The sequence below is a fragment of the Haliotis rubra genome, unplaced genomic scaffold (assembly GCF_003918875.1).
Source record: "Haliotis rubra isolate DU_JTF1 unplaced genomic scaffold, ASM391887v1 Scf159, whole genome shotgun sequence".
Classification (NCBI taxonomy): Eukaryota; Metazoa; Mollusca; class Gastropoda; order Lepetellida; family Haliotidae; genus Haliotis; species Haliotis rubra.
Window position 1 is genome coordinate 614,802 of NW_025765547.1, and position 20,382 is coordinate 635,183.

At 43.1% G+C, this 20,382-nt stretch overlaps 1 protein-coding gene across 1 annotated transcript; it reads right to left on the bottom strand.

The window, feature by feature from the left end:
• Positions 1-2,102: 2,102 nt before the first annotated feature.
• LOC124271220 (protocadherin Fat 3-like) lies at positions 2,103-16,898 on the bottom strand. The gene is made up of 11 exons (XM_046706298.1): positions 16,856-16,898; positions 14,777-15,011; positions 13,332-13,525; positions 12,322-12,558; positions 10,530-10,774; positions 8,920-9,133; positions 6,796-7,216; positions 5,332-5,519; positions 4,092-4,334; positions 2,711-2,958; positions 2,103-2,108 (listed from the first exon to the last, which is right to left on the bottom strand). The coding sequence occupies exons 1-11, from the start codon at positions 16,896-16,898 to the stop codon at positions 2,103-2,105; spliced, it is 2,274 nt and encodes a 757-aa protein (XP_046562254.1).
• Positions 16,899-20,382: the final 3,484 nt, after the last annotated feature.

A 20,382-nucleotide genomic window follows, 5' to 3' on the forward strand; every position in this document is an offset into this window, starting at 1 on the left:
TAAAGGAACACATGAAAGGACACGTGTTCCTTTATGCTTTTCACCAACAGTGCAATACAAAGGTGAGGTGAGGTGAGGTGAAATTGGGTTTAACGTCGTGCTTGAGAATATTTCGCTCATATGACGACGTGCATGCGTATGTGTATGTGCGGCTGCTTGTACTAGCCCAGACTGAAGCTGGTTTTATAGTGCTAGCTCACAGAGATACCATGCCGCAGTGAAGCATGAATACCCCACTCAGACACATTATACTGACTCTGAGCCGACCAGTCCTTGTTGTACCCATTAATGCCGAGCGCCAGGCAGGGACCAACAAGTACCATATTTTAACGTCTTTTGGTATGAAGCGGTCGGGGATCGAACCCGCGACCTTCCGCTCTCCGGGCGGACGCTCTAACCACTACACCACGGAGGCGGTGTAATACAAAGCATGGGAGGGAACCTAAAAAGGAATATAGGAACACTTTTGCTTTCATGTGTTCCCTTATTTGTTTCCATGAGTATATTTACACGTGACATTGTGCATGTGGTCGAGGAGTAAGACGTGTCGGGGGTTGCCTCTTATATATGTTGGTATCCATCTCCTAATTAAGACGACATGGTATATGATTCAGGGCGGCAGAAAGTATACATCCATGCTTGATGGTGATGAAAATTGACATAACCAGGAAATGGTTAATCCACTATCAGGGCTCCAGATAAGGGCCGTATCGATGTATGTACGGATAAAAAATATGCACGATACGGTAGGAAATAATTTTGAAAACGTAGCAGATACGCACCACAGCAATGGTGTACGAGTCATTTTTACAGAGTCTGACGTATTTATATGAAAAGTATTGTTTTATTGTTTTTGACCTGTTTACACAAGAGTAGTAATGTTGTGGTGCATATACCAAACGAAACACAAGAATACTGATTACTAATTTCCATTCAGTATTCTAAATGTACTCTTAAGTTTTTCCAGTACTCCTATATTGAAAAAATAAGGAGTACGTACTCCTGATGTTGAAAAATTATCTGGCGCCCTGCACTATGACGTAACACATTTTACATTTGGGGCTATGATGTATTTGACGGGTATCATAGTTTGTGTGGGATCTTTAGTTTGTTATGTCTCGGTGGTCGGTTATTATCCTAGTGACGTTTATGATAACGTTTGGATTATTTTGGTCGAATCCACTTCTCAAGTGTATTTTGCATAAACCACCACTCACGGTTCTTAATGTCAAGGACGCTGTATGTGATCACTCCGTCATCGCCGCCATCGTCGTCAGTGGCTACAAACGTCTCCACCGTCTGCCCCAGGGTGGCAGACTCCTCGATGGTCACTTCAGGGAAGGTGGAACCGGCCCCGGGGGTTGGGGACGTCCATGAGGGGTCGTGCTCGTTCTCACCCAGAACCTACAAAAATAAAAGTCTCCGAACAAACTCTACAAACACCCGCATCAATGTCAGAATAAATAAGTATGCTGGTCATGAATGCTGACTGCAACATAATTTGTCAGAAATAAAGCAAATGTCATCTGAAGTTTACTCAGAAAGCAAAATGTGAAATTCCGGGGTTCCTCATAAAATACATCTACGTAACATTTGGGAAAAGACATTACGACTTGTAGACATTCATACGACCACCAACAGTGCTTCAATTTTTATCACCTGTTACTTTAGAGCATATGGATGGGAAGTTGTGCTCGGATTCGCAAAATCTGAACATCGAAATTTAGCTACGAGATTAAACTTACGCTTAAAGTATACCGATATCGTTCACTGACTGTAAACTACCCTTCCGCTGAAAGATTACAAAAGAGACAAGCAAGCCCGTTTCTGTTTCATATGTTCCAAGATTCAAAACGAAAAAACAGTAGGTTCAGCAAGTCATAAGCATGAAAACATCATGCCAGACAATTATTGATTAAACATGTTTATGACATCACATGTTTAACAAGTGCAGTAATAGTTTAATTTAATCAAATCAATTAATATAAACAACAAAACGTTCAGTCTGACAGCAAGAACATTAAATTACGGGACGCTGAAAAGCGCCATATTCCGAGTTCTAATCCCGATTGGCCTTGGTCATGTGTCTAGGCTTGACAACACTACATCTACAGATGTAGGTTTCAGAAAATGTGATAAACATCAGTGGCCGTATGCATATGTCGGGCGTAGTAACGCCTAGGCTTCACCGACGTTATGCATTACGCGTAAGAGGAGGGCGCTGCTAAGCCCGACGTAGTGTGTTACGCCTGATGTTAGCTACGTCCGACATGTGCAAACGGCCACAGGGCTCCAGATAACTTTTCAACATCAGGAGTACGTACTCCTTTTTTTTTTCAATATAGGAGTACTGGAAAAACTTAGGAGTACATTTAGAATACTGAATTGAATTTAATGGTGTATCAGTAATTTTGTGTTTCGTTTCATATATTTACCACAACATTGCTACTCTTGTGTAAACACGTCAATATACAATAAAACAATAATTTTTCAGATAAATACGCCTGTACATGATTCTAAGACCATACATCATTGCTATGGTGCGTATCTGCTACGTTTCCTAAATTATTTCCTGTCGTATCGTGCTTATTTTGTATCAATACATACGCCGATACGGCCTTTAACAGACACTAGTCTTCTCCCGTATAAAGATGTCACGCCAAGACATACCTGAAAGACTGTTAAAACGGTGGGTATTTCACTCACTCACCTCAACGGTGACGCGTATGGCTGACGTCAAAGCGCGTGCTGTCGTCGGATTGTCAACGGCCAATAATACCAGGCTGTAGGTCTTGGACGCAGGCAGGGCTTCGTAGTCCACGTTACCACCGTTGACGTAGAGATCATGGTTTGTGATGCTGAACACGTTATCTGTGTCTCCACTGTCGATGCTGATGGTGACGACAGCGTTGGCACCGTCATCGGCATCGTTCATTGTCAGCGACAGAATCTGCTGATCTGAAGGTAAATAAGCCCGTGTTAGATATGGTTTACATGTCGTGAAATCTCTTCAAAGCCAAGAGGTAATGTTAGTGAGTGGTGACTTCGGGTTAAGGGTTTTAAACAATATTCCAGTTCCATGACCGTGTACACTTGACGTGGGTGAAGAAGCCGAAGTGAGACAGGCTTCATAACTTTGCTGAAAGCAACAGGCACAAGTATAGTGTTGACATATTGTTATAAGGTAAAAATGCATCCCAAAAACCATGAGAGAATTACATCAGATTCGTATTTAGATTTGCAGTTTTGCTCATGAGTCATAACGGTTAGGCACGGTATGGAGACGGAAAGTTTCCACAGAATGGCGTTTAGCCGTAGGCTATGGAAAGAGAGACAGAACACATTCTTGTGAAAGACATAACAGATTAATCTTATATTGAAACAAACAACAAAGAGGAGAGTGACCGAACGATTCTTACCGGTACTTTTCCAATCGTAATATTCATGAGTGCAAGGTCGGATACAGGCTAACCGAATCAAAACGATTAGTTGAAACATGTGTGATCAGGATCTGGCCAGGCTCGAACCATATAAAAAGACAGGTTGGGCACTGAGCGAGTGGTGCGCGCTTTTTAGTGACGGAAGCCAGTCCACGCCACTCAGTTGCCCCGTGTGGTACGAACCTGCCCTGTCTGATGTTGAAGTTGTAGTTAGAGAGATGGACTGAGACAGAGTAAAAACTATGTGAGTATAAACTTGGTGTTGCGTTTATCTTTGAATGTATGTGTGCCAGTACATGAATGTTATGTGGTTAATTAGGAGCCACGGTCGTCCGAACCCTCACTCCTTGACTTAGCATCCTGCAAGGGACCAAGCGAGTGGAGCGCCAGAGCTACCATCTCCCCGAACAATGTGGAACGACCATAATTAATAGATAACTGGGGCAGGGTTTACTAACACCCAAACGCCAGTTACGACAATATCTAGAAACATTATCAGGGTGATCTGAGATTTGAACCCAGGATTATAGGTTCCTGGCGCGCACAAGGGACGCAAATCGTATTGCAGCGCCCTAGGTGACTGTGCCACCGGAAGTTTAGAACTCAACAGAAAGGAATCAGTAATGAAAGGAACATTGTTGAGGAACTTACTACTGGCCGAGTTTTCCTGAACCTGTACTGTCGGGGCCATGTCAGTAGCTACAGGGGCGTTGTCGTTTATGTCGGTGATGATGAAGCTGAGTGCTGCTGTAGACTCGGCGCCGAGGCCGTCCACTCCCTTCAAGGTGATGTCCGACAACGTGGTCATGCCGCCACCGTCGCGGTCAATGCGTTCGGAACTGTAGCTTATTTCACCGGAAACAGGATCCACCGACAACATGTTGGCATTAGTACCTACACAGGTATACAGGTGCATTGGTTTTAATATACACGGGTACAGTGACACATAAATATATACGGTATGAATATATACGTAAATAGAAGATACATACGGGTATACATATACATGGGTACAAATATATACAGGTAAATTATACATCTACAAAGGTACCTGGCTATACATGCATACGGTAGGCAAGTATGCATATACACAGGTACAGATATATGCAGGTACACATATATACAAGGTGACATCATACTCACCTTCCAGTGTGCATGTGACAACAAAGTGGTGACCTGATACTCACCCTCCTGTGTGTACGTGACAACAAAGTGGTGGCCTGATACTCACCCTTCTGTGTGTACGTGACAACAAAGTTGTGACCTGAAACTCACCCTCCAGTGTGTACGTGACAACAAAGTGGTGGCCTGATACTCACCCTCCTGTGTGTACGTGACAACAAAGTGGTGGCCTGATACTCGCCCTCCTGTGTGTACGTGACAACAAAGTTGTGACCTGAAACTCACCCTCCTGTGTGAACGTGACAACAAAGTGGTGACCTGATACTCACCCTCCTGTGTGTACGTGACAACAAAGCGGTGACCTGACACTCACCCTCCTGTGTGTACGTGACAACAAAGTAGTGACCTGATACTAACCCTCCTGTGTGTACGTGACAACAAAGTTGTGACCTGAAACTCACCCTCCTGTATGTACGTGACAACAAATTGGTGGCCTGATACTCACCCTCCTGTGTGTACGTGACAACAAAGTTGTGACCTGAAACTCACCCTCCTGTGTGTACGTGACAACAAAGTGGTGGCCTGATACTCACCCTCCAGTGTGTACGTGACAACAAAGTGGTGACCTGACACTCATCCTCTGGTGTGTACGTGACAACAAAGTGGTGACCTGACACTCACCCTCCTGTGTGTACGTGACAACAAAGTAGTGACCTGATACTAACCCTCCGGTGTGTACGTGACAACAAAGTGGTGACCTGATACTCACCTTCCAGTGTGTAAGTGACACTCCCTGAGTTGCCGGCGGTCTTGTACACACCCGCTATGACCGTCCCCTGGCCTTGTTCCTCGCGTATCTCCACGTCAGCCTTAGCAGTGATCTGGAACGTCGCTGCCACCACCTGCACTACACTCACCGTCATCAACGTGTCTGTCTGGAACGTCCCGTCATCGGCCCTGCAGTGATGAACTAAGCATTGAAACATGTTCGGGTCTTTACAAACAAGGATGATGCAGCAATCTTCTGCTCATTAATAACGCCGAATTTTGAGAATTAGTAAGGACAAAAACACAAACAAAATACGTTATCGGTTATTGTAGCTTGATTAATTGTCGGTTGTATATGTTTCGATGGGCAAGTTAGGGAGCCATTTTGGATCCACTGGCAATGTTAGATTTCGTTTCGAGAAAAAAATTGAAAAACGGTGAAAATCATATGAATTGATTCACTGATGGTGTTCAATGTTCTTTGAAAGGTTAGTAAAGCATATACTGCTCTCAAGGGACAACCAACAACTCACACAAATTTGCACATAAAACAGGGAATGTCCAAGATTGTCTTTTGTCATTTAGTATCTACATCTTGCAAGAAACAGACGCTTCGTTAAAAAGCCGTTTTGGCATATATTTGCATGAAAGCATTTGTTTCGTTTCTGTACAATTCCAAAACATGTGAAGTTGATACATCTCACACAAACGAACACATCTGACAGCTTCATATTGATTTGTGAAAGGTTTCCTGATTCTAAACACATGAATTTTGCCTGTGGAGAATTGGGTGGTCAGTCTCATGTCACATTTCGTGTCTTTGCGATTAAAGATTTAAAAATTTGAGATGACCCCCGACTCGAAATGTCATGATTTATTGTACTGTGAAACATTTTGAGCCGGGGGTCATCTCATTTTTTTTATATTTAATCCTCGCAAAGACACGAGGGCATGTGGTCCATCCCTGTCTCAGAACCGATTATTTACAGACTGCCGTGCAATGGTTTGAAGTTGAAACAAACTATTCGGTTCCGAGGTACCTCCGAGTCGAGTTGTCTCAGTGTTATACAGGGAGAACAACTGGTCTGAGTGTATCCCGAGATACCTCCGAGTCGCTTTGTCTACTTGTTCCGAGTGTATCTACTTATGTTACAAGAAAGAACAATCATCTTTGTCGAATCTTTGTCTCCTGTTCCTACAATGTTCTTACCACGGGGTATTTTCATTATCCCCCTGTAACTCAATTCCTGTTGCTATTTAGAAAAACATTTTCAGTAACTTATATCTAGCCTTATTCGAGTTTCAATAAAACTGCATATATTAATATCGTACTAAAACAATCAAGTTGCACCTTGGGGTGGAGTTAGACAGTTATAAACGCGATGTTGTGGGTCTTCTCGGGGTGTCTGTTGTCATGGCGACACTGCGATTTCGGAATATGTTTCCATTATTCAGTTAGCCTTACCTTACAGTGATTACATAGAAAGCATTTGTGGCATAATCCATCAGTGCCTTGGTGACAACGTCAGTTCCACTAATTTCAAAAGTGCTTGCCCAGCTGCCTTCCACGGTGTATGTAATGGCGTCGCCGTCATTATCCGTTGCGGCAACAGCTTCAACACTATCCCCGACAGCGGCGTCTTCACTGACACTAGCGCTGTAGAAGGTCGAGTCAAACGTCGGGGCGTTGTCGTTGACGTTGGTTAACGTCAACCGTATTGTCCCGTCAGCGGTTTTGGGGGTGCTTCCTGCGTCAGTTATTCTGATTGTGATGTCAAAATAATCCACGCCCCCCGTCGCTGTGTCGCTGTCGAGCAGTTCAAGGGTTTTCATCGTTCCCGAAGTAGCATCAATGGTGAACTTTGAACTTGCGTCAGCACCGTTAGCTGCAGATTAAGAATCAATTATGTTTTTGAGCACTTCCCAAGTTATGATGACGTTCCCCATAGGGGGTTGAACGAGGTCCTGACTGCATTCATTACATGACGGCGCGACAGATACATTTGTATGGAAAGCCTGAAGAGAAACAGGCGTAAGATGTTTACAACTTTTTATAAATCCACGAGCCCGTGTAACATTGGTCTTCAGCAATCTCTACTTGTGGTAAGAGGCGACTAACGGGGTCAGGTGCTCAGGCTCGCTGACGTAGTTGACACATGTCATCGTTACAGACCGTCGCCTTACACCTGGAACATCGCTGAATGCAACCATTTAAATTCATGACTGAGTTTGGTTTTACGCCACTTCTAGCAATATTCCAGCAATATCGCGGCGAGGACACCAGAAATGGGCTTCACGCATTGTACCCATGTGGGGAATCGAACCCGGGGCTTCGGCGTGACGAGCCAACGCTTTAACCACTACGCTACCCCACCGCCCCTTTAAATCAATGAACCCGGTTGATGCTGAACCACGTAGAAACAACTTTGTGGTCATACATTATGGGATCCGTGAAGGTCCGGTTAGAATTGATCTTCAGCAACCCATGGTTGTCGTAAGAGGCGACTAACGGGATCGGGTGGTCAGGCTCGCTGACTGGGTTGACACATGTCATCGGTTCCCAATTGCGCAGATCGATGCTCATGCTGGTGATCACTGGATTGTCTGATCCAGACTCGATTATTTACAGACAACCGCCGTATAGCTGGAATATTGCTGAGTGCGGCGTAAAACTAAACTCACTCATACATTATGGTTTTCTTTCATGCTTAAGGAACGCTCTCCACTGCTAAGTCCTGCTTACAAGAAGGAAGCATTGTGTACACAGGTAGAATGTGTGAAAGAATTTCTTTATGTCCCACGCCGTTATTTGGCAGGAATATTCCTTATATCTGTTTCAACTCCCTACTATATAATATATAAAGGTTCATCACAGAAATACGGTGACATGATCGAAAACCGGACAATTACGCACATGTCAATGAATATATCGTATTTTAAAGGTCTCACAAGTATCAAAAGCTTTTGTCCATATCTCCGATGTATGTAGGAGGCATATACATGCGCTTTCCGTGGGGATGGGTTTTATTAAATCGCCAAAGACCGAGTTGCTGTGCCGGAAGTGTACAAAACTAGCTCGTCAGCGCAATCAAATGGGTTAATAAAATGACAACAAATGCACGTGCGAAAATGAGAGGGAAACTCAAACGTCTATCATCCAAGATGTCACTATCTGATGTTTTATCTTGGTAAGAATAATTTTAAAAACGAGTACAAATATTTTTTAAAGAAACACATTCATTCAGTGTAATGTGTTAGCCAATCAGATCGCCGGAGGTAGTGAAGTCAAGCGCTGACGAGCTAGTTTTGTATACTTCCGGCACAGCAACTCGGTATTTGGCGATTTAATAAAACCCATCAAATGCATCCCCACGGAAAGCGCATGTATATGCCTCCTACATACATCGGAGATATGGACAAAAGCTTTTGATACTTGTGAGACTTTTAAAATACGATATATTCATTGGCATGTGCGTAATTGTCCGGTTTTCGATCCTGTCACCGTATTTCTGTGATGAACCTTTATATATTATATAGTAGGGGGTGTTGATACTAAACCGGGGCCTAGTTTATCGATTTTCTGACCCGCAGTGGGGGCCTGTGCTGTGCAACGACTCACAGTCCAGCACGGAGACGAGGGAGAATGTGACATCGCCGTCAACTCCCAGGTCGGCGTCGGAGGCGTTGAAGGAGATTTCGTCGTTGACGGGGGCGTCCTCTGATAAAGTCGCCGCTGGAAACTGACCGGAGCCATCCACTGAAGGGGTGTCAAACACCGGGTCAAATTCATTTTCTGGAGTCACCTGAGAGGTAAAGATCAAACAAAAGAATTAATCATATAATAAGAGAGAGTGGCATTGGTGTCTTCAATGACAACCAGTGAGTGAGTGAGTGAGTGATTGGGTGAGTGAATGAGTGAGTGAGTATGGGATTACATTGAGCAGTATTCCACGAATGTAAATTTGGGCCATCGGGCCAGGTATGGCGAGTGGAAGCCACAATCTGCCACACCACTTACTAGTGGTGGTCCGATTAATTGAAATAATCGAAGATTGGTCATAATCGAGCACAAAAAATTCTGGAACACTTGTTTTAATTAACGATATTTTTCACAAGGTTGGTTTTGTCTGTTATATTCGTAAGCACTACAAGCTCGTTTCAAGTCATGATTGAATTTATCTTAAAGACTCAAAGAAATTTATGTTCCTAACCTTTAAAGATATGACATTTTGCCAAAAAAAACCAAAAGAACTACATAGTTTTTTTCCTTATTTTTATGTGCATAAATAAATTTCATAAATGACGCTAACCAATGATTTTCGATGATTGATCGGTAGTAATGAACCAATCATCAATTATGAGATTTTAACCAATTCCCAACACTACCACTTACACGTGGTTAGAATACTAAGTGGATTACACACTAATGTACACACCTGGGCCCCTTTCACGAAGCGATCGTGGCGCTACGACTTAACTCCTACAGTAACACACACTTACGACCGTCGTAGAGCTGCGATCGGTTCGTGAAAGGGGACCCATGTGTTTTGGGAATGTGTTCCAAAGAGTGATTTTTAATGTGACTTCAAATTCACAAGTATGCTGCTTGCTTTTCAGGTATTTTCTGTGATTTGTTTTTCGTTCCTTTGTTTTGTTTTTCAAATTTAGTTTTCGAGTGCACACTTACATTTGCCCCGAAGTGCATGCCAAATACGCTAATAAACTTGAGCTAATGCTAGTCTCTTTATTCTGTCAGTGAGAATATGGGCAACTGGTTTCGAATATCCATGGTATTCGTGAACCTAGGTTTGAACAATAGAACTGACACAGTTTGCAATCTTCAATAACGTTGATATCAGACTAAACTATGGAGAGTGAATGTGGATTTAGACCTTTTCTTTGGGGGAGAAATTGTTTAATGCTCAAAACATGCATTCATCTTTTGAATAGCGCTCACCACTAATAATAATTCATACTCTAATGAAATGGTGTCAGTGTCATTACTCCTATAACACAAACATAATTCATTATTTATCTGTAAAAAATCACGATGACTGATTGACTGAGTGAGCGAGTGATTTACGTCTCAGCATTCACTAAGAATAACAGGAATTTGCTTTACATACTTTACGCGCGAGGCGAATAAAACCTAGGTGTTCTGCGTGGTGAGTGAAACTTTAAACTCTAGACTATTTTTACCTTGATTGTAACTGTTGTCGTCCCCGTCCTGATGTTGTCGTCGTTGATGGCTACAACTGTCAGAGTGTACATAAACCCAGTGCCAGACAGCAATTCATAATCCAGAGCGTTAGCCTCTGTCTGAAGCTGGTTTCCGGTGACCTTGAACTTGGGAGAAACGTCATCGCCAGCCTCAATTGCGATGCTGTAAGCAGCGTTTGTTCCGTCGTCGGCGTCGCTCACAGTGAAATCCAGTACTGACGTGTCTGTGGCAACTTGACTGTATTAGCTGTTGCATGTATTTTTGGGTAAAGGTCTAATGAAATCTACGAAATTATTTTGCATTTTTTGTGGTTAAAGACCGCCCTTTGCAATAGCGAACCAGCATATATGACGGGAACCTGTAAACTATCAGGTGATACAGACGAAGTGAGGAAGGTTGGACTCTGGATCCAATAAATCACCCCGCACGACAATCTATGGTTGCTGGGTACCAGTTGGGGTGCAATGTAATGGGTGGCATGATATGTTAATGGCCATACACAACTTTAATATGTAACAACATTGAGTCGAGACGAAAGCAATGAAACCTGTTCTTTCATGTTTCAAAATTCATTTCTTCTTTCATGATACAGTGGGCCTAGTAGTCCCGACTGCCACAACTTCCGTGGAGAGTTGCGTCATCTAACGTTTGTCAGATACCTGTGCTCGTGGGTTCGAATCTTCTCAACTATGTTTCTAGGTTGCGTTCGTGGGTTTCACAAACGTAACAAACGTCAAAGATTTGTATCAATCCACGCTTCCATCCAACGGAAGCTCACACGCCTCAAAACGTCAACCTTCTTCACTGCAACACAACTCTACCCGAAAATACTGAACTTTATTTGCAGTTTGTCATATCCGACGCTTTCTGCCAATTAAGAGACGCAGATTTACACATTTGTTTGTTGATACCCAAAATGTCGACAAAATGCGTAATTTGCCAGTATGGATCCCCGGAGTCCGTCATATCTGTGTTTGTTAAGTAACGGTGAATGGCGAATGGATGGATAAACACACCAGTAAAGGAATCAGTTGAATGGATAACACGCCCAAATTAAGGAAGGGTTTGCATCATCAAACAACTGGTTTATACTCCAGAATGTTGAATCAAGTCTTGCTCTACTTATAGCACCAGACACTCCCCAAAATGTCAGAAACAAATATGTTTCCTAACGCCGACACATTCAATGCCAGCAATTAAGAGGTTGGACATTGATCCAATACTATCTCGGTGTGTCAGTTTGATGTGTAGGAACGCTCGAACTGAAGCAAGTCTTAGACGTTCAGCACATAGGTGAAACACACGAGCACGGAATGGTGTTGAATCAGGACGGATGCTTGTCAAGGGATTCTGTTGTACCCCAGGCAGGCGCGTAGCAAGCCATTTTCTTCGTGTAAGCCCGATAGGTTGCAAAGCTTTATATTAATGTGACTTCAAATTCAAATTAGTATTGAGGCCTTGCCCCACCTTTTTAGCAGCATTCATGTGTAAGCCCGGGTTTTTTTTATAATGGTAGCTACGCCTCTGCAAGGGACGCAACTCTGTACAGCCATAGCAGACGTGTCTATCATAATGATGAGAAGCGTGTAATAACGAATTAGCCTTCAGAGAGATAAATATACTCTTTACCACTTCAGAAAGTTGGGGCTTTTATTCAGTGGAGATCGGAGTGGAAACTTGGACAAGTGTAATAACTCAACGTTAAAACCCATTTCCCCTCACTGTATACCTGAAATACATCAATCCACACAAAACTGTATTTATACCTACCGGCAGCTGTGTTTTCGGCCACACTCACTGTATGGGACGTTGACGTGAACGCTGGGTCGTTGTCGTTGATGTCGACAATCGTCACAGTGACAGTCTCCGTCGCCTGCAAACTGTTACTGTCGGTCACCTGTAGGTCAAAGGTCACGGAGATCAAGGCCGCCTGGTCCCGATCAATTCTGTCGGCAATTGTCAAAACCCCAGAGTTTGCATCGATGGTGAAGTGTGCGCTGTTAGTACCTGCAACAAATAAACAGAGACAGAGTGAGTTAGTTTAGCTTCACGCTTCACACACCAAGATTCCATTCCAATCTACGCAATTGGGATACAATGACATCAGTGTGGGTGCATCTTACAAGCATGGGTGACTGAAGATCAATTCTAACCCGGACCTTCAGACAGTTGAATGGCCACTCCCTCACGCCGGTGGTCGATAGTGTGAATAACGATCCAAACCATGACCTTCACCTCACCAGATTACCACCGTGGTTTGGAATCGCTCCTTTCTCCCATCCTATAACTATCCACACTGGACACCCTATTACTCTACCATGTGAATATGTCACAGGTAGGGGCGGTGGGGTAGCCAAGTGGTTTAAGCGTTCGCTCGTCACGCCGAAGACCCGGGTACGATTCCCCACATGGGTACAATGTATGAAGCTCATTTCTGGTGTCCCCCGCCGTGATGTTGCTGGAATATTGCAAAAAGCGGCGTAAAACTACACTCACTCACACTTAACAGGTTGTATACACTACGCCATGGCCACGGTGGGATTCAGCCGCTGTTTGTAACCAAAGGATCAAGCAACGACATTGTTCCATCGAGAGGGAAACAATGCGTAATTTTAAGCTGAGGCAATCGCATAATCCCTCTACACTGGAGCTGAACATTTTCAATTATTTCTTTGGTCTGGAAGACACATGGCGTGAGATGTTCGAGGCCTCATTTTTTCCATTATTGAGTCACGCTGTTCAAACACTATCTTGTTGATCCGCTAAATATTATATCTCACCACTTATTGCATACGTCAGTGTGTCCCCGTCGTCTTTGTCGTCCACGGTGAAGAGGTTGCTGACCACGCTGCCCACTGCCATCTCCTCCGGGATGGACAACGTCCCTGACAACGTAATCACCGGCGTCTCGTCAACGACATTGGTAACTCGCACCGTCATCATCGCCTGCTGGGTGTTCCGACCGTCGGACATGCTAGAGAAGAATGAACACAAACATACGGGGAACAGTGTTACTGTAAAGTTTGAAATGTGACTTCAATAGTCCAGATATGACTACAAAGGTTACATTTGTTATCATAATGGTCCGGATGTCCCTTCAAGCGATCATATGTGACTTCAATATTCCAGATATGAGTTCACAGGTTACAATTGCTATTATAATGGTCCGGATGTCCCTTCAAGCGATCATATGTGACTTCAATATTCCAGATATGACTTCACAGGTTACAATTGCTATTATAATGGTCCGGATGTCCCTTCAAGCGATCATATGTGACTTCAATATTCCAGATATGACTTCACAGGTTACAATTGCTATTATAATGGTCCGGATGTCCCTTCAAGAGATCATATGTGACTTCAAGGCTTCAAATACGACTGATGTGTCTGCAAGGGTTCAAATGTGGCTATAAGGTTTCAAATGTGAACAAGAATTCATGTCATTTCAATGTGCTAGCAATCATGGTATAAATGTGACAAGAAGCCACAGGTTTTAGGTCGGACTGCAGCGGTTGAAATGCACAAATGTGACTACAAATGTCACTGTCTACTGTAATGGTTCAGATATGACTGCGGGGTTTCAAATGTCTGAATTCTCTCTCTACGTATATGACTGTGATTGTTGAAACGATATACAATTGTTCCAATGTAAATACACAGGTATTCGACAGCAAGGCTCAAATGTGAACGCACAGGTATGGACGTAACCACAATGGACAAATGGAATTGCAACGCTGTAAAGGTGTTCCCACCTGACGACGAATGCTATCTGTAACTAGCTAGAATGATGGCTGAACGATTGAAACGTCAGTAAATAGTTCGAATTCGACTACAAAAGTTAAGATGCGAATACAGAAGTAACCGGAAAGATTTTTATGTTACAACAAAATTTGACTGGCGTGACCAACTTGGAATAGCAGGGTTTCACATATGACTGAAAGTACTAGTGAGGTGAGAGGTTAACCTTGAATTAATCCAGTTATAGCTCCTATCTGACCACTACAGTCATCGATTGTATGGAACTGGAATGCTTGCCTTTGTTATTTCATATGATATTGAAAATTACCCATTTGTTGTCATATGTTTTTGTCTGTTCAACATTTGAAGTAAAAGTATTCCCAACGTAAGTATGTTGCTAAGGATTATAATGACAACCACAAAAACCCGACTTGTTCATGTGAATAAAGTGTTGTTTTGTCTGTTAAAAATGTTTTTAGAATATTACCTAATGGTAATGTCATATGACGACACTGTCTCAAGGTCGAGCTGCTTGAGTGTCTTCAGGTCAGTTCCTGCAAACTCGAACACATCAGCGTGAGTGTCAAGTGTGAAGGTCAGAGTGTCACCTTCATCGTCCGTCCCATCCACGGTGTAGATGACGTCCCCGATACTCGTGTCCTCGCTGACGTCAACCACAGTGGTGCCTAAAGGGGCAGGGCTGTTGAACAGCGGAGGCTCGTCTGGAACGGGAACAAGGTACAGTTACCTGACAATTAGGAGTGAGTGAATGAGTTTAGTTTTACGCCGCATTCAGCAATTTTCCAGCTATATGGCGGTGGTCTGTAAATAATCGAGTCTGGACCAGACAATCCAGTGATCAACAGCACGAGCATCAATCTGCGTAATTGGGAACCGATGACATGTGTCAACCAAGCAGGCGAGGCTGACCACCCGATCCCGTTAGTCGCCTCTTACGACAAGCATTGGTTACTGAAGGTTCATTCTAACCGGACCTTCACGGGTACTGACAATTAGGAACAGCCGGCCTCGGGGTTAGCGATTTATCTACTCCACAGTGATCCCATGGGGTAATAAGGTGGTGGAGTCTAGCGGTTAATCAGTCCGAAGGTTTGATTACCAACATGGTTGCAATAATGGTACTCCCAGTTGGGATGATAAACTATATATATTTTACCTCTTGTAATAACGGAATGTAATACTAAAGGTATGTATGCTGTGTCATAGTCCAGATTTAAGCTGTCTGAAGATAATCAAGTCTGTATCATGAGCATCTATCAACGCAAGAGGGGTGCAATAACGCGATAACCAAGTCACGAAGCCTGGCCACACGATCAATAATATTATGTCTGGGTTAGACAACCCAGTGATTGACAGCATGAGCATCTACCAACGCGAGGAGGATTCGATAATTAACGCGCTACCAACTAAGTCACTAAGCCTAGCCACAGGATCAGTTTAGTCATCGCCCAGGACCAGTATGTGTTGGGATGCAGTTCTACACCAGAATCTCCACGGGGTTGTAAAACCACTTCATGTTATACCTGTGCGAATCATTACCAAACTTGAATTATCTCCAAGTGCCTGAAGGAAGCACGTTTGAACAGAAAAGTTTAAATGAAATTCGAATCATTTGAAATAATTTCGGTGGACAAAAACACTGCAACAATTCCTGACAAATTCTTACGTTAGAGGTTGAGAGTTTATTCGCATACCTGCCACATAATGTGGTTATGTCTGTGTGTACAGCAGTGTATAAATACCATGGGTCATCGTCACCAGAATTCCAGTTAAATAATAACGGACGTATGTACGTCTGTCTGAGCCAAACTATAAGTGAGTGACTGATTAAAAAACTACCCAGGAGAGGTAACGATACATCTCGCATTCTTAAGGGAATCCTAGGAAGGTAGGGTAGCCTAGTGGTTGAAGCATTTGCTCATCATACCGAAACCCCAGGTTCGATTCCCCACATGGTTACATTGTGTCAAGCCCATTTCAGTGGAGTTTTGCTAAAACTCACCACAATGGAATCGGGAAAAACCCACTCACTCTCTCCCCTGTGATAGATGGTATATGGTCTGGAAATTACGTGACTTCAAAGATCACACTTTGTGTAAAATATGAAATTAATAATATATGTTAATTGATTTACATCTGCCTGACATAAAAACGATAATTCCAACTGTCACATTTATTATCATTGTTGAGGCGGTGGGGTAGCCTAGTGGTGAAAGCGTTTGCTCGTCACGCCGAAGAACAGGGTTCGATTCCCCACATGGGAACAATGTGTGAAGCCCATTCCTGGTGTCCCTCGCCGTGATATTGCTGGAATATAGCTAAACGCGGCGTAAAACTAAACTCACTCACTATAATTGTTATCTTAGTTGTTACAGGATCTGACCTGTCGCCAGAATAGTATCTGTTTGTTGTCATTTAAACATCTCAGATTAGCAAACAAAGGCAAGGTATTTAAAGAGGCCTAATATAATCGTCCCGTCTATGACATTAGTAATGCACCGATGGTCTCATGCTGATGTTGTGTTCGGTCGCCACACTCGCTGACCTGGAGGACACATGTCACCGTATCCCAATATATCGCTCTTCATGCTGTTGATCACTAGATTGTCTGGTCCGGACTCGATTATTTACAGACCGCTGATATATAGCTGGGATACTGCTGAGTGAGGCAGTAAACAAGAAACAAGCAAACAAAAACCTAGTCTACCCTGATATTGAGTGAGTGAGTGAGTTATTATTTAACGTCACATCGGCAATATTTCAGCCATACCCTGATATTGACATGCGGTAAAAATCCCACTCACTTTAGTTCGGTGTTTATAACGCTTCTGCCGTTGAAAGACGGAAAATGAAGACGATATTGCTATGTTTTGATTTGAATGCGAATAATACTAGCATGTATACTTGTCTAAGTTGGTTATCGCGGATTAGAAGACCGTGTTGCAGTACAATGTGTCTTAACAACATAATCCCAACGCGAAGGGTTAAAATACTCTTAGGGTAATCAGGCATTACTGGCGTGATGAAGGACGTGAGATTAGGTTCGTACAGAAATGAGTGGTCATGCTATTAATGTACATGTACATCATTCGACACAATTCGACCCATTTCGTAATCTTCAAATCCAATTCGTTAGTCACGAAAGATATGCCAGCAAAGCGATAGTTAATTAGATCTATGACTTCCGGCAAAACAAAGTTATTCTTAGAATAAAATCATTTTAAATATATAACTTGATAATTAAAGTGTGATGGCTTACATTTATTTGTTTTTTCCCTCACTATTCACAACTTAATGGTATCTGATCGTTTACAGGTTCGCGTTTATCCGGATGTGTGACTGCTTCTTGCATTGTGTAAACGTCCCTGATACGCACGCTATTACAAGGCAGTTTACTAGCCTGATTAGTATCATCTCCTACGTTGCCAGTACAAACACAGGTAGTAGGGGCGAATACAGCTTTTTGAGAAAGGGGGGGTGCACACTATTGAGAAAAGGACACTTCATTTTCACCACAATAGGGGTGGTGCGCACCCATGCATTCACCCCCCCCCCCCCCCCTCTGGATCCGCCTATGGGTAGGCTCATTTAGTGCTAATGTTCGCATTCGTTCATGACAGAGCTACAGATAACTTTTTGGGTCATTGAGTTATGTACTCGCTTGTGTTCATCTCAATTGGGTATCCTAATATTCCTTTGAGTAACCAAATAAATTGTACTCACCTCACTCAAACTCAATGGGGTATTTTGCCATTTTCTATTATTTTTAAAAATATAATAAAGTATAGATGTTTGTGTTTGTAATTTATATTTGATCTGTAGTATCAGAAACGATAAGAAAGACTGCAAGTTGTCAAGTTCATATCCTGAAATAGAACCTCTCAATATACCTCAGTTATTTTACCTATCCACCGGTACGCAAGCTAAGATTTGACATTTTTGTGTGTACGCATGTAAGATCACATTTATTGAGTATTTACAAAAATTCAAGCGTACTTGTACGCAATAGACTTAATAGGAATTGAGTTTTCACATAAATATTTGCGTAATTTACGCAGATACGCAGCTTATATGTACCTCTGTCCATGATCTTAAAATACGTTGTTAGGATAACACAACACAACAAGCATGCTCGACAGTGTTTGATTCTGTAGAATCCCTGTGAGCAATTCCAGGCCAACACTTACCCATTCCAGGCCAACACTTACCCATTCCAGGCCAACACCTACCCATTCCAGGCCAACACCTACCCATTCCAGGCCAACACCTACCCATTCCAGGCCAACATTTACCCATTCCAGGCCAATACCTACCCATTCCAGGCCAACACTAACACCTACCCATTCCAGGCCAACACTTACCCATTCCAGGCCATTCCAGGCCAACACCTACCCATTCCAGGCCAACACCTACCCATTCCAGGCCAACACCAACACCTACCCATTCCAGGCCAACACTTACCCATTCCAGGCCAACACGTACCCATTCCAGGCCAACACCAACACCTACCCGTTCCAGGCCAACACTTACCCATTCCAGGCCAACACCTACCCATTCCAGGCCAACACCAACACCTACCCATTCCAGGCCAACACCTACCCATTCCAGGCCAACACTTACCCATTCCAGGCCAACACTTACCCATTCCAGGCCAACACTTACCCATTCCAGGCCAACACCAACACCTACCCATTCCAGGCCAACACTTACCCATTCCAGGCCAACACTTACCCATTCCAGGCCAACACTTACCCATTCCAGGCCAACACCAACACTTACCTATTCCAGGCCAACACCTACCCATTCCAGGCCAACACCTACCCATTCCAGGCCAACACTTACCCATTCCAGGCCAACACTTACCCATTCCAGGCCAACACTTACCCATTCCAGGCCAACACCAACACCTACCCATTCCAGGCCAACACTTACCCATTCTAGGCCAACACCAACACTTACCCATTCCAGGCCAACACTTACCCATTCCAGGCCAACACTTACCCATTCCAGGCCAACACTTACCCATTCGCCTAATACCCGTATGCCACATCTATTGTTTAATCTTCTTCGCATTCCGAATTCAGTTTCAGTTGAACATATATATTTGAAAATGATTTTCCAAACCGAAGTTCAACAATTTGATCTGATCCTTCCTGAATGCCAGGAATTTCATCCGTGATTTTTGCAAAACAGGACTGGATACCTTTCTTCTTCTTTCACCACACATGTGAAATTTTGCTCGGATTGGGAAATAAAAAAATGCATACAAACTTCGAATTCACATTCAACCATGCGATAGGTATAATAATGACCAGAACAGAATGAAATAATCGGTGTTTCTTCGACTAGAGGTATGTTGTACGAGGATGCTCCAGATCCAAATAGTCATGAAGAAGTCATTGGTGATAGAAAAATGATTTTGGGGTGATAAGACTGACATCGGAAACTGATCAATATAAGTTTTTAATTGATTAATTAGTTGTGGCAGTAGCGTTCAGTAGCGACAGCGGGGTAACGAAAAATAATCTTAAAATTGAATAAAACAAATTGAGATTTTAATTCGATACGAAATTCGATCACATATCTTCACAGAATCAGTGTCCAGTGATTCAGTTGTTGAGAATGGGGAAGGAAAGGGAGGGACGGGGATCAGTCTACTGACCTATGAAACCGCATATGGCCCAATATTTCAAAGTGTTGTTCCTGAAGCCCGTCGTATTCAGGACATGCTAGACGTGAGTCGATTGTACACTTTCAGTATGAGTGAGTGAATAATGTTATACGACGCTTCAACAATGTCACGGGGGTGACACCAGAAATAGTCTTCACACAGACACATGTGGGAATTGAAACCTGGCTCTGACTTCTCGAAACAAACTTCAGTTTTTGCTCAGATTACAAACTGAGTGTTAAAATTGAAACAGCTGAATTTCTGACTCAACTGCATTTTCTAAAATAAAAAAAGCCAAAACAACTCAAGTAACCTATCTACTTAACTCAAATTGTCTACTATGTTTGAGTTTAATACCGATTTCAGTTTATTCTGGTAACTGAATTTTCCTGCGTTTTCTT